The sequence below is a fragment of the Sinocyclocheilus grahami genome, unplaced genomic scaffold (genome assembly GCF_001515645.1).
Source record: "Sinocyclocheilus grahami isolate Dianchi unplaced genomic scaffold, SAMN03320097.WGS_v1.1 scaffold162.1, whole genome shotgun sequence".
Classification (NCBI taxonomy): Eukaryota; Metazoa; Chordata; class Actinopteri; order Cypriniformes; family Cyprinidae; genus Sinocyclocheilus; species Sinocyclocheilus grahami.
The window spans coordinates 151695-168115 of NW_015505341.1; the positions used below are offsets into that span (position 1 = coordinate 151695).

The 16421-nt window shown below is 37.3% G+C and overlaps 1 protein-coding gene across 1 annotated transcript in view; it reads right to left on the bottom strand.

Annotated features, from left to right (window-relative positions):
* Positions 1-16421, bottom strand: part of LOC107593005 (insulin-like growth factor 2 mRNA-binding protein 2) — a 66387-nt gene that overhangs the window by 23356 nt on the left and 26610 nt on the right. The window contains exons 3-4 of the mRNA XM_016282589.1: positions 1426-1474; positions 255-306 (exon numbers count right to left, since the gene is read on the bottom strand). Coding sequence (XP_016138075.1) covers positions 255-306; positions 1426-1474 — 101 coding nt within the window. The remainder of the gene's footprint in view (positions 1-254; positions 307-1425; positions 1475-16421) is intronic.

Below are 16421 nucleotides of genomic sequence, written 5' to 3' on the forward strand. Positions count from 1 at the left end.
CTGGTGTTGGTCCATTTGTGTTTTTTTGAAACCAACGGTCACTCACCCGTTTACCAAGAAATTTTGGAGCATTTTATGCTTTCTTCTGCTGACCAGCTTTTTGAAAATGCTGATTTTATTTTCCAGCAGGACTTGGCACCTGCCCACACTGGAAATAAATGAACTTTTCCACGACATTCTAATTTATTGAGATGCACCTGTACTTTATAATTATATGTAAGTATAGTCAATTTAGACTATGGCAACTACTTTACCTTGTTCCACATTTTCTACAGTACCATACTGTGCTAATAGGCTGTCCAAAACCTGCAATGAGAAGAGCACAATCAGTTACAAACCCAAACAGCAAAACATCTCATAAACTGTTTTTAGATTGAATACCAGAAAATAGAGATCGGAAAGCGCTAGAAAATAAAATGAATAATTCACCCCGAAATTAAAATGCCATCATTATACTCACCATTATGTTAAATATCAAACCCTGTATGCTATTATTCTTCTGTCTAACACAAAGTATACATACACTACCATTCAAAAGTTTGGTGGCAGTAAGACTTTTAATGTTTTTAAAAGATGTCTCTTATATTTTATATCTCTAATGTCTTGTACTTATTTGATTAAAAATGCAGTAAAAGCTGTGATATTGAGAAACATTATTACAATTGCAAGTTTCCTATTTAAAAATATTTTAAAATGTAATTTGTGATGGTAAATTTCTCCATTACTCCAGTCTTTTCCTCAAGAAACATTTCTTACTATTATCAATGTTGAAAACAGTTAATATGCTGCTTGGTATTTTTGAGTTCCCACCCCCCCTTTCTTAAAAACAATTTTACAGACCCTAATCTTCTGAACGGTAGTGTAGCTATTCATACACCTGGGGCTGTTAAAGTTCAAAAAGTGTATATTCATCATAATTCAAATCATTGCTGAGAATTTTTTTATTCAATGATATTCTTCAGTTCTTCCAAAGCTTGTGTCAAGTGCCTGCTCATGCTCAAGATTCAACTGGTGTGCAAATGTCACCAAAACAGCCCCTTTTGTGAGTAGCAGCTGCTTATATGGTATGATATTGAATGAACGCAAGGATTTTTTACACAGTGAACCACTAAACTCAACAGAGAAATGCAGAATACAGAGGCACGGTGTCCAAATACATGCACAAGTGTGTGAGAGCGTGCAAGTGGGCCAGCGCTCACTGTGATGATGTCATCAGGATTTACAATTGGGTCACCAGGGCTGAACTCTCTCCAGACAGATTCTCATGGACTGCAGAGGAAGTGTACTTGTGTGTATGGGCGGAGCATCCCTAACGCACCGTCAGTTAGAGAAAGAAATGCTGCAGCACAGCGGAGATAGACAGAGTCTTGACCACACACACACACACACACACTGTTATCTCTGCCCGAGCGGTTACACACTCACCTCCCACTGGAGATGAGGAGGAATGTTCCGGATCTGAATCTTCCGACTCCTGCGGACACAGAGAGAAAGAGATAGAAACAGTGAGACAAAAAAGAAAGTGGAAAGAGAGAAGCGCAGCAGTATTCAGCATAGGTGCTACAGCGTGAAAACAAAGACTGCCTCTAGATCAGATCCAACAGAAACCAAAGAAACAGAGTGAGACAAAACACTCATAAAACTTCAGTTGTCTACAGTAGTTGACAAGCAATAACTTGAGCTGTCCACTTGTTGTGACATGACAAACAGTAACCATATTCTTGAAATTTTGTGAATATAGTGATGCTTATGACTTTAAAGTTAAAGTCTAAGACCTCACAACTTATAACTAGGACAGAAATGTTATAATTGAATAATTTCAGTGAATCAATTCTAAATTTTGAATCAATGATTCTGAACACACAATAGTTCATTTTAAAATGCTTTAGTAAAAATACACTGCTGTTTAGTGCCGTTTTGTGATACTGGTATACAGTATATAAATAAAAAGTAATTAAATATTGTTCATTTTTGTGTTAAACGTGAAAAACATGCCTTGTAATATTTTTAATATTAGGTTGAAATGCAGAGCAAATATATACACGTTGAGATATCGAATATTATGGTATAACTTCTAGAGATGCACCGATTGCAATTTTCTTGGCCGATTCCGATTTCTTGTTAGTGTGATCTGCCGATACCGATTTTCTTTCTAAGAACTATAATTGACAGCATATACAAACAAAAATCTACTTTTCTTCAACTGTTTTATTTTCATTTAAAAAAAACAAGTAAAAAGTCAGTAATAAAATAAGAACAAAAAAAAAATTGCAAACAGCAGCACAAATAAATGCAATAGAATAAAGAGAGCTATGAAACTAAGTTTTTCAGGTTAAGTAAGTTTTTATTCAGGTAAGAAATACTACAGAAATTAAAGTAATCAAGTGTAAAATAACACATCCAGTGTTATTTTAGATTTGATTACTTTAATTTCTGTAGTCTTCATTGTAAAAATTAAATACAGATTAATGCTTACCATTAAAGTTATAAAGCGTAGCCAGTCAAGAGCAGAAAATAATTTTCTTTGTCTTTTGTTCCTACCCGGTCCCTTTAAGAGTTTATCCACGGACCCAATATACTGTTACACAACATGCGTTCTCTTTCTCAACTATTTAACGTTCCAAAACTGACTGCGTTTAACTGGATACTCGCCAAAACGGGCATTTTGACATCATTTTGTGTGTATTTTAACTTTTTAACGCAGTTAGCCACTCATTTCGGCATTTGTGAGAGAGAAGGGGTCGTCGGAGAGAAGAGAGCGAGAATGCACGGCTGATGTTATTGCCTGTGCCGCTGGTAACAAAACAGATCGGCTCGAAATCGGAAAGAAGTGAGACTGACCGACCGATCACCGAACCGGGCCGATCATGAGGAAAACCGGCCGATCGATCGGTGCATCTCTAATAATTTCATGTATCTCCCATCTGTCTTCACAGGAAGTCATATGACATTATAACTATTTATAGTTTATTAATCATTATGTTATGGCCATTCACACAAAAACCTTGTAACATCAGGCATCAAAACATAATGCATAATTCAATAGAAACTATTGATAACTCTATTGTTAATGTATTTCCATAACCTACAAGAAAACACATACAGTGTATTCTGTATGAAATTAAGAAAATAAGATATTATCGACTTCCAATTTCCACAGTATTTCACAGTATTTTGATAAATCAAAAAGTATATTGCGTTGCTGCATATTCACTCATTACCAAAGTCTTTCTGCAACATTCTAATATTTCCTGAAATCCTTTAAACCAATCACAAGCTCATCGTGCTCACTGCTGGTAAACGTCCAATGACACATGCTCAGGAGAGAGAGAGAGAGAGAAATGGAGTAGTAAAGGGAGAGCAGTTCCCTAATTCACTACTTTGCACCAGAGGGATTTGACTGTCTGCGATCCTTTATTCATCGGATCCGACACTACCCAACAGCTTGTGAGCATACCGACACCAAAGCCACACAAACCGCTCCACCGCAAGCTGTTAACAACTACACTAAAATGAGTGGAACTGAGCTGGCCAGAGGAAAGAGATTTAAAAGAGCAGCGAGAGAGAGGGAGAACCAGATCTGCAGAGGCACTTTCACTCTCAGTTCATTAGTGCTTTTTTATGCAGGTAGACTTTGATAAGATGAATGCAGAGTAAACAGACTGATAACAGTGAACAGTGGTTTACAAAGATGCGCCAAGCATCATCTTTCACGGTGCCCGACAGGAAGAGATCAAACTCATTCTTTCAGAGTGAACTGAATACACTGTAAAGCTGCCCTGACTCATGTCTCTACACATTTTCTCAACAACTGCCCAGCACACTTTTCAATACTCTCGTGAGAGGGCTGCGCTCTACATGGAATCCATCACTCACATGGCTTTATAAACTGTGACACTTCCTCAAGCCTTCTAACTGCCTCGATCTTAATGCATCCCTTCAGCTTTGGCTAATGCTGTAGCCTGCAAACTGTCAATCCTTATAAGCTTCCGGTTGAGAAAGGGCAATTTGGGATATCCCATTTGTGCATGGCAGTTCAGCTAGCTCAAACCACCACCTCTTCATCCTGACCCTCTAATTAGAGGTTCAACTCTAACACCGTGTCGACAGCAGACATGAGCAGCACCACTTGATAAACTAAATTGCTCTTATTATAATCAATAATGCTGTCTACACTGGAGAAGTCCACTGCAGCCAGCTGAGGCACAATTTGGGTTGACAGGCTTGTCATTTCTAGTTCTAATGCGCTTGTAGAGCCACTCTAGCCATGCTATTATCCGGTCTACAAATGAACAGCTTTTACTTGCAGACATTGTATATATGATTTTTTCCCCATTAATTGAACATTACAAAATGTACTGTATTTGTTTCTGGTGTACTCATTTAAATGATCTTTTATTTCTTCTAACCATATGTACACTATCATTCAAAAAGTTTGGGGTAAATATATATATATATATATATTATATAATATAATAAATATTAATGAAAATTAAAATATTTTTATTCAGCAAGGATTCATTAAATTGGTCAAACAAGATATTTATAACGTACAAAAGATTTCTATTTCAAATGCTGTTCTTTTGAACTTCCTATTAATCAAAAATCAGCATATTAGAATGATTTCTGAAGGATCATGTGACACTGAAGACTGGCGTAATGACCGTTGAAAATACAGCTATGTCTGCCACCACAGGAATAAATTACATTTGAAAATATATTCAAACAGAAAACAGCTATTTCACATATATGTCACAATATCACTGTTTTTTTTTTTATTACTGATCAAATGCAGCCTTGGTAAGCATAAGAGACTTCTTTCAATCTTACAGACTGCAAACTTTTAAATGGTAATGTATACTAGAAATGCATCAATTTGAAGAATTCTGTCCAATACTAACAATTAATTTCATTTTATGGTAGACATTTAACACGAACATTTGAAATGCTAAAGTGAATTTAGGCATCACAACATTATAAAATGTACAGTATTAAGATTAAGATTAAATGAGCATGTGATTTTAATGACAGTAAAAGATAAGGCAAACATAACAATAGGGGAAATGAGAATTAAATTCTCAATTAAGTAAAGGATTATATTGATAAATAAAAGAATTTAAAAAATGACAATATTTGATTATAATGTTATGGTACAGATTATCTTATGCACTCCTAATGAATAATTAGGGATGAACTGTTAAAAGGATAGGCTAGTTCACCCAAAAATGAAATTTCCGTCAACATTTTCTGACTGTCGTTTCAAAACTAGCCTATGACTTTCTTTTTTTATTCTGTGGAACACAAAAGAAGAAATTGAGAAATGTATCAGTGTTGTTGTTTTTTTGGTTGGTCCATACAGTGATGGTAAAGTCCATTCTTATTCATATCTTCTTTTGAGTAAATAAAAGGAAGTTTTATTTTGTGGGGGAACTATCTCTTTGATGGTTTATTTACGTTAAGCAATTTTTTTCTAATGCCAAAAAGGCAAAGGTGTGTGGGTTATGAAGGATTTATTTTATTGTCAGTGGTCTCCCCTTCCACAAAACTTGTGAAGGCTGGATCACTGAATCAGAATAAAAAAATTATGGTACTAAATTGATTATGGCCAATATTAGAAATTTGTTTTTAACGTGTCAGTATCATCGAGTAGATGCATGATCATTTCCCCTACTTTCATGTCATCATAACTAGAGATGGGCATTTTTCAAAAATATTGTATTCGAATATTTGGGCTCATAAAAAACGAAAGTTTGAATATTTGTTTATTTAAATGGCATTTAACGAGAAATACGTTATTTTTTAATAATCAAGTTTTTGTCACCGATTAGGCATTGTACACAACAATGTTCTACAACAACGTTACATTATATCTCACATTATACGTGCCAATTACAGTACACAAAGTGCATACACTAGAGTCGCCCTGTGTTTATCGTGTTTATATTGTCTCACATCATGTTAATGTTGAGAAAAACAATAATATCCACATGAAAGTTGGCTCCTCAGTCTGATAACAATAAGAATGCGCGCCGCATTTCAGAGAGACACAAAAATGGTGTGCTAAGCAAAGCTTCTTATAGCGATTTGTGTTTTCTGTTCTTAAAGGGATACTCCACCCCAAAATGACAATTTTGTCATTAATCACTTATCCCCATGTCGTTCCAAACCTGTAAAAGCTTTGTTCGTCTTCTGAACATTTTCAATGAAAACCGGGAGGCTTGTGATTGCCACATTGACTGCCAAGTAAATTACACCGTCAAGGTTCAGAAAAGTATGAAAGACATCGTCAGAATAGTCCATCTGCCATCAGTGGTTCAACCGTAACGTTATGAAGCGACGAGAATACTTTTTGTACGCAAAGAAAAGAAAAAAAAAGACTTTTCAACAATTCGTCTCCTCTGTGTCTCTCCGCATTACAGTAGCGCCATTTTGGAGAATATCCGCTGAACGCAAGCAGTGTATGCTATTCTGTGTCAGCCGCGACATAAGGATACGTTTTCTACGTGTATTTACGCTTTGATTTGAACGAAAACAGCGCATCCATGCAGTGTGACTGACACAGAAGAGCGTACGCTGCTTGCGTTCAGTGGTTATTCTCCAAAATGGCGATACAGTGATGGTGGGTTTGGAACGACACGGGGGTAAAGTGATTAATGACAACATTTTCATTTTGGGGTGGAGTATCCCTTTAAACCACTCTCCCTTGAGGAAACATGTCTCAAGATCACTTTGCTATCAGACAAGCTCTCTTCTCGGCTCACTCGGGGTACAGCTGCGCTTACCTGTAGTTGTGAATGCAGTGATGGACAGCTGTCTTTCCTCAGTCGACTGCTGTTTGGATTTCACATGATTTCTCATTGTGGTGGGGATATAATGATAACTCAGTTTCCATTTTGCAAGATAATTTAGTAAGAATATTTTGATCAAAAGTAATTCCAAACTTTGCGAGGCAGACGACGACATTCAAATACAATCAACTTGTTGACACGCTCCACAGCTCCACCCAGTGCATTTATTTATAACTGAATTTAGTTTGCATGCTTAGGATTTATCATGGATTCCCTGCTTTTTCTGCCAGCAAGGCAACAAGTAGTAAAATTCTAAGTGTTTTTATTTTTCGAATAATTACAGATTGAATATTCGACAATTTGTGCACACCCCTAATCATAACGTTCAATTAAAACTCAATCACAAAATGCATATTTATTTTTCAAACTTCACAATCAAATTATAATGTCATAATTCATAGCATTTAAAATAACTGATTACATGTTTTAATGTTTTATTTTTAATATATTTAGACAAAATAAATATATTTATTTTGGCTATTTACTGGTTATCGGCAAATATCAACCAGAATTGTAATATCTTTGCACCCCTAATATACATATGGTTAGAAACAAAACAAAACTTTAAATTAGTAGACAAATGCCCATATACATCACAAACTGTATTAACAAATTTATATTTAAAATATATCAATATATATTTTAATATATGCTATATAATGTATTTTAAAATTATTCAAATATACCAAATAAAAACTCACTTTAAGCAATGACCGATTTTGCTTTTTTGTTTTATTTTATTAGACAACATAGTAAAGAATTTCAACCCATTTATCAGCCATGTCATGAAAATATTATTTTCAGTTTATCTGTATCAGCCACAACTTTTACACCCCTAAAATGCACATTGAAAATGTGTATTTAGTGTATACACAAAATCACACTCATAGACATATGCAGAGAGAAGCAAAACTTGACTTTTTGCATCTGTCCCACTCATGCACATATATAATGTCAAAAATGAGCTCACACACAAACACTGAGAGGCAGAATCTGGATCTCTGAGGATCAATGATGTGTCATCACGAGGGGTTAGGTTTATTAGCTTGTTATTTTCAAATCTCTTCAGTTGGTATTTGTTTATATTTATGTGTAATGGAGCTGAACCCAATGCCCTTTTGAAACCAGTCTCACAGACCCCTTCACCCCAGTCCAAAACCTCCAGCACTAGAAGATACGGTAAGCAGTGCATTCAGCCTGCATGTTTGTTGAACGTAACCAAGCTGTCTGCTGCTGGTTTAGAAAAGGGTGCCAGACAACTAAATAAAAAAACATGCTTCTCAATTTCTGCCTTTGAATATCTGAGGGTGGCCACGTTCATTTGAAAAGCTAATATTTACAGCAGCCAGCTGCAATGCTCAAGCTAAAAAACCATGTCGGCGCACACGCTCAAATACAGATCCTCACATCCGCGTGGATGGTGTGAAGGAACGTTCACCGTGCAGAGCGCCGTGCAGCAGATGGGTCAGAATAGGACCATTCACCTTGGGCCAGGACCTCTCAGACCTACTAACGACCACCATCTGATCATTGCTGTCAGCCAAACAAAATGTTATTCACCATACATAAATCACCCGGCCACAACATGGGCACATGAGCAGGGTCCACACGTGACTCCCAATGCCTCTACGCAAAATTAAATTGGTCGATTATGTATAATGCCTGCATGTTATTGGTCAAACTACTTTTCGAATCATTACCTTCAGAAAGTATGAAAACAGGAAAACAAAGCCAAAACCTGGATATTTTAGGCAATATAGAAATACTGGCCAGGATGTGTATGGGAAAATGAGCATGTCATCCTAAGATAAATGATTTTACTCTGAGCCAAATATACAAAGTGGTTGTGAATAACAACAAGTGTTTATGATGACCGAGATTGATGGTACTGAAATTGCAATGGAGAGTTTTAAATCACTGAGCGCTTTGCATAGAGGCAAGCTTGCAGCCTGCACAAGAAAAATAAACGAGTTGAAGGCTTTGATGGTTGATGGGAGCAATGTTGACAAAGTGGATGAACTTCACCTTGAATTTTTAAATTGGTCGATTATGTATAATGCCTGCATGTTATTGGTCAAACTACTTTTCGAATCATTACCTTCAGAAAGTATGAAAACAGGAAAACAAAGCCAAAACCTGAATATTTTAGGCAATATAGAAATACTGGCCAGGATGTGTATGGGAAAATGAGCATGTCATCCTAAGATAAATGATTTTACTCTGAGCCAAACATACAAAGTGGTTGTGAATAACAACAAGTGTTTATGATGACCGAGATTGATGGTACTGAAATTGCAATGGAGAGTTTTAAATCACTGAGCGCTTTGCATAGAGGCAAGCTTGCAGCCTGCACAAGAAAAATAAACGAGTTGAAGGCTTTGATGGTTGATGGGAGCAATGTTGACAAAGTGGATGAACTTCACCTTGAATTTCTTTAGAGCTTTAGATACATTTTATCGAGTGCATGAGTCTGTACTATGCATGGGCTGGTATGAGATTTTGACTGTATAACCTTAAGCAAAATTATCACGGTATCATGGTATTGTCGTTACAGCTCTAAAATGTGTTATTTTTAAATGGGGAAAAAAAAAAATTCCACTGAACACAATATATTTTGTTTTTGAGCAACATACAGATTATTAGGTACAGTAGAATTTGTTTATTTTTTCTTTGATTTGTTTCCTAAAAAGAAGAAAAATAAAGACTGACATATTTATTTAACCTAAATCTGTAATTACAGTTATTTAATTTTAGTTATATAATTCATATACATATCATTTATATCATTTCATATCATTTAGTTATATCATTTCATATACATAATTTGATTTAATAACAACCCAATTTTAAGCAAAAACACAATATTCTGACTAGCTTTGTGAAATTATACTACATGCCTGAACGAAACAAACAGCAGAAGCTCTGAATGAGACGCAGATTCACTCCAGATACAGCGTTTCCTTGGTTAGCGATGTAAACAAAGCAGCGCTGCACTGAAACACTGCTTTAATATGAACTATACAGAGACGAGATTAAAAGAAAATACCACATAAACTTTTCTGAAGACTGACTGAAGTTCCCCTCAGAAACACATTCATATAAACCCCCAAATCAATATTGAGGATTTTCTTAACCCAATTTTAAGCAAAAACACAATGTTCTGACTAGCTTTGTGAAATTATACTACGAACGAAACAAACAGCAGAAGCTCTGAATGAGACGCAGATTCACTCCAGATACAGCGTTTCCTTGGTTAGCGCTGTAAACAAAGCAGCGCTGCACTGAAACACTGCTTTAATATGAACTATACAGAGAAGAAATGAAAAGATAATACCACGTAAACTTTTTTGAAGACAGTCAGTTCCCCTCAGAAACATTCATATAAACCCCTAAATCAATATTGAGGATTTTCTTCCAATAGTTCGTGCATCATGAAGAGTGAGTGATCTGCCTGCTACAGTATTTTTCTCGGTGAGTCCTTCTTCAACGTCTCTGGCCTGTGTTAACGGGTGTTTACAGACTTCATATTTTCACATAAATTACATTTTGGAAAATTATTGCTTTGCAACGCAGTTTGTGCAATAAGTTCCAGGGGAAGCTCCTTAAGTTCGGCCATCCTACACTCACGTGACTGACCACGCTCACACCAACAGGAGTTCTCTCTACACAGCACTCAACCTGAGGGATTCCTACACTTTCAGTCTTTGAGGAGACATGAAAAACAGTGCATACCACAGGAACGGTATAATGGAAAATATTAGTGGTTTCGAAACTATGAAATTTTCAAATCGCGGTATACCTTGAAACCGGCAATCGGCCCATGTCTAGTCTGTACAATTGCTTTTATCCAATGTTGTCAAAGAAAATGAAAGGATTGACTGGTCCGAGTCAAAAAGGGTCATTTTTACTGAGTTCTTGAATTATTTAGAGCTGTGGAAGAAGAATCAATTCGATCCACAGACTGATTGAGCCTTCTGCGCTTCTAATATCTCAAGAAGTTAAAAAAGATCAAATAAATCTAGAACCAGTTCAATTCTGTCAGCTTGTGTAAAAATTGCAGCTGATAAAGCAGCTTTACTTACTCGTGCTGAAGCTCTTAAAAAGAAACAAACGCTTGAGTTGGAAAAAGCTCAGCTGGAATCTAAGATGGAAGTCCTTACTTTACAGTCTGAAATGGATACTGCAAATGCAAAATTAAAGGTGTTGGAGATTCTGTACAATTGCTTTTATCCAATGTTGTCAAAGAAAATGAAAGGATTGACTGGTCCGAGTCAAAAAGGGTCATTTTTACTGAGTTCTTGAATTAATTAGAGCTGTGGAAGAAGAATCAATTCGATCCACAGACTGATTGAGCCTTCTGCGCTTCTAATATCTCAAGAAGTTCAAAAAGATCAAATAAATCTAGAACCAGTTCAATTCTGTCAGCTTGTGTAAAAATTGCAGCTGATAAAGCAGCTTTACTTACTCGTGCTGAAGCTCTTAAAAAGAAACAAACGCTTGAGTTGGAAAAAGCTCAGCTGGAATCTAAGATGGAAGCTCTTAAATTGCAGTCTGAAATGGATGCTGCGAATGCAAAATTACGTTGAAGCCAAACGTCTTTTAAAAGGACCATTTTGGAGATTAATTTAAGCTTGCTAGTGCATTCACTGAGAAAGCTCTGAAATGGGGTAACATTTGCTCTGATGATAGAAAAGCATTGTATAGCTATGCAGTCTACCTAAGAGGATGTTGCAATGCAGCACAATATCTGGCAAATCTTGCAGAGTTGAATTTACCATTCAGTTAAAAAAATTATTGTCTCTAGGCTTCCTTATAATCTAAGAGAAAAGTGGAGAGCTACAGCTGGTGAAATTCTGGAACAAACTCAAAGAAGGCCAGACTTTGCTGACTTCATAGCTTGAAGAAACAAGCTAAGTTTCTTCTTGATCCATTCTTTGGAGAGATTCAAGATCCAAAACCAAATTCTAACATCAGAAAGACAATGACTGAACCTCCTATGCACAAATCTTCTTGCAGGAAAAGTTCTGTTACCACGATTTCTTCTATTGAAGCATCAAAACAGAATAGTCAACCAAAGAAAAATCGACAATTAAATTGTTAATTCCAACAGGCCTGTCGCTATGGCTGTTGTAGATACTGATCATACAGGGACTGGTATCGCTAGCTGAATGCAAGCTTGCGATTATTCTAGTAAAAGTAAAAGCCACCAAAGGTAGTAGAGTATAATGTATGCTTTCTTAGACCCTGGAAGTTCAGCAACATTCTGCATGGAGAGATTAATGAGGCGGCTGAACATGGCTGGCAAACGAATTGAGATCCTGCTCAAGACAATGGGATAGGAAATGCCCATAAAAACCTTTTGGTTGAGTGGCTTGGAAGTAAGTGGGCTGGACAGCGGCTACTTCATAGTATTCGTTGAAACTTTCACACAAAGTTCAATTCCAAGGGAAGAGAACAAAGAATTGGCTGTATCTGAAAGATGTTCCGACTGTTACATAAAAGCAGATGTTGATCTGTTAATTGGGATCAATGTCCCAAAAGTGATGGAACGCTTGAGGATTATTAATAGCCAGAAGGATAGTCCTTATGCGGTCCAAACGCGTTTAGGATGGCTAGTTAATGGGCTACTAAGCGGTAACTCACCCACAGATGTTCATGGACGACCACTTGTGTCTTCTATCAGAATCTCAGTGGCTAAACTGGATAGATTACTCAAAGAACAGTATAATAATGACTTCACAGAGCAAGCATACAATGAGAAACCCAAACTTTCTTTTGAGGATCAGAGATTCTTGGAAATTGTGTACAACTCTATGGCTAAACTAGATGGTCATTACCAAATATGCCTTCCATTTCGCAAACCTGACCTCACCCTGCCTGACAACAAAAAGATTGCAGTACAATGAGCCCTAAGTATACTAAGTAAAGTAGATTTAGGAAGGATGAAGCATTCTTATCAGATTACAGAAACTTTATTGGCGACATTCTAAAGAAAAGTCATGCAGAGAAAGTACCAGAAGAAGGGCTCAACAGAGATGATGGTTGAGTATGGTACATCTACCATCATGGAGTTTACCATAAAAGGAAAAAGAAAATTTGAGTGGTATTTGATTGTCGCCTCATTTCAAAGTACTTCACTGAATTCAGAGTTGTTGCAGGGTACAGTTCTTATAATAATGACATAAAATACATAAACACTTATGCAAGCGAATCGTGCCCACAGCTAAAGTTTAGCTGCTAAACTGTGAACACTTAAAACAATAATGGTGGATACGTTAGCCGAGTGCTAACGTGACTAACTGATGAAACAATACAGTTTGTAAACCAAAATAATGTCTACTGTAATGTTTGAAGAAAGACAGACAAAAGACGCTCTGTCTTAACTTTTAATCAGAACACAGAACAGCTGTATCACAGGTGCACCAGCCTCCCGCATTAACCCTATAACTGCCGGTGCAGCAAAATAAACAGCAATTTCAATGATTATAAAGTCTGTGCGCTACACTACATTCTTTATTATTAAAACAACGCCAGTCTACATTAATCGACACATTCCTAGGAAATAGTGGGTTCACAGCGAATTATCAGAGCTAATTCATTAAGACGGTAATATGCTTTACCTGGAAACTTAAAGCTGCAATAGGTATACATCACATATTAGAACAAAAACTTGATATGTTGAGCACTCAATTGAAAATGTACACAACTTATCAATCGTACTTACAGGTTGTGGTTCAGAGAGCTTGTTAGTCCAAATTAAGAAGATTAGAAGCCAATGAAGATAAAAGCCAAGATTAGAGAAGCAGTCCTCTGTAAAATGACAAGCACACAACAAAAGGTTCGAATTGTATTTCTGTGGTATCCTTGAACACAGCGTCTTCTCAACATGATGTAAACACACTAACTAGTGGTAGTGTTTGTGGGCAGGTAAGAATCTGTTTGTATTTCGTGGGCAGGCGGGGATTATGCAAATGTGTTACCCAGTGATGTATACCCGTAACAGGCAAAAGATTCGAAAATATGATGACTCGTTAAGGCGATTCAGAATCGACTCTCTCTTTTGAGAGACAATATCTTTATTTATCATGCGCTTTTTTTATTAACAACTTTGCAGATTGTTTTCATTTAAGAATAGCTACGTTATAAACTGCAAAAGAGATATTTTTCAAAAACCCATATGACCTGCTCTTTAAGCTCACCAAATGGGTTAGTAATAGCCGCACTGTACTAGCCTCAATCCCTGAGAAGGAGAGATCTAAAGAAGTGAAACATCTTGACTTGGGCAGAGATTCCAGTTGAACTTGCTGTGAACAGCGCACTGAGACTTCAGTGGAATACAGAGTCTGAAACCATTCTCTTCAAAATACCTTTGAAGCAACAACAATTTACCAGAAGGGGTATTTTGTCAGTTACCAATTCAGTTTATGACCCACTTGGATTACTTGCTCTAGTAATGCTGCCAGTTAAAAGAATTGGACAAGAATTGTGCAGGATGAATTACGGATGGGATGAAGAAATTCCTGCACCTTTGAAAAAAAATGGGACAAGTGGCTAGAAGAGCTCAAGCTACTTTCGAATTTGAGCGTCAGTAGATGCTTCATGCCCAACAACTTTGGGAAAATATATAGTGCTCGATTACACCACTTCTGCGAGGCTAGCTATTTACGCCTTGCAGACATCAGCGGTTCTGTCCATGTTGTTTTTGTGATTTATAAAGCAAGAGTAGCCCCACTGAAGGTGATTACTATCTCTAGACTTGAATTGGCAGCTACATTTCTTGCTTCAAAAGTTGACAGAATATTGAAGGAAGAACTAGAGTTAACTCTGGATGATTCAGTATTTTGGACGGACAGTACACCAGTCCTCAAATACATCTTAAATGATACTAGCAGATTCCAGACATATGTAGCCAACAGAGTTTCAGCTTTCAGAAATCTGTCACAGACGTTTCAGTGGCATTATGTGAACTCTGCAGCCAATTCTGCTAATGACGCCTCCCGAGGTGTAAGGTCTAAAGCTCTTTTAAGATGCTGGAAGATGGCTGAGAGGTCCAGAATATATAAAAAGTCCTGCTGCAGACTGCCCTGAATTGCCTCAAGAATCACTTTGCATTTCAGACAGTGATCCAGAGATAAAGAGAACAACTGCTGTTTTTACTACCACTACAGCTAATTAAACTCCGTTTAGTAAGCAAATAGAACATTTTTCATCATGGGAGAAATTGCGAAGACCAACTGCATGGCTGTTGAAATGTAAGAATATGCTCCTGTACTTGAGTCAAAAGTGGAAAGAAGCAGCAGCTTTTCATCTTTTCACAACATCCCAAAGCTCAAGAAATACTTGATCATCACATAATTAAAATCAAATCCCAGCTTGGTGCCTAAACTCACTCAGTAGAAGATCTTGTACTCACTGAAGAATCTCTTGTACTCACTGAAGAATCTCTTGTTCATTATGTTCAACAACAGAGCTTTCAAGATTAAATAACTTGTTGAACAAAGGTCATGCTGTGAAAACCCGTAGTAGGATATACACGTTGGATACCTAAAATGGCTCGTTCGAACACGCCCCCACATATCTACCTCACTATGTGGGAAGATTTGCATAACGCCGCCCAAATGTTCACGCAAAGAAAGAAGGCGTAACTTTTATTCTTGCTGTAGTATTGTTGCCGCTGCCGCCATGTCGTGAAGGCACTGTGTGTTTCGTTGTGAAAGCGAAACTACTTCGTTTGGTCTTCCAAAAGAGGACGATATCCGCTTCGTCATGCCTAGAGCTGATCCGTGCTGGTCGCTGAGGGAATACATCAACTTAGTGCTGTGGATCGCCGGATCGGCTTTCACCGTTTTCACCGCTCCTTTGGCGGGACCGCTGTTCTCGACCCCGCCGCCTCAGCTCACTCTTGCCTGGCCTCAGCTCACGCTAGGCCGCTGTTTTTTTCGTTGTGAAAGCAAAACTACTTTGTTTGGTCTTCCAAAAGAGGACGATATCCGAGGGAATACATCAACTTAGTGCTGTGGATCGCCGGCACATTTTATGGAGGACTGTTTACTGATCCTGGGAGAATAAAGTTAGACTAAAATCCCGGCAGTTCTGACTCACAGTCTGTAAGTACGTTTTCATTTAAAGGATTTGCCACTGATGATTCAAACGTGAGTTTTGGGCAGTGTAGAATAGCACTTGTAGTTTGTAATTTCTCTGATCACAAATGCAGACAGGGTTTTATGTTTACGCGGCACGATGCAATGCAACGCGTAAAAAGACAGTATAAGTCATTATAATCAGTAATTATGTCCCCACTGGATGCAACAAATGCCTCGTTTGTAATGGGTTTTAATGTTTTTGTCCCGTCGCTCCGTCCGGTCAAGGCATCACAGTATGGTGAGGGGCGTAACATTTCTGTCTCACGCTTGAGGTATTCGGCCAATCACAACGCACTGGATAGCTGGCCAATCACAGCACACCTCGCTTTTTCAGACTGATGAGCTTTGTAAAAATTTACGCGTTTCAAAAAGGCGGGGCATAGAGGAGAAACAATAATGTACAGTATGTGGAAAATAATGTGTTTTTTTT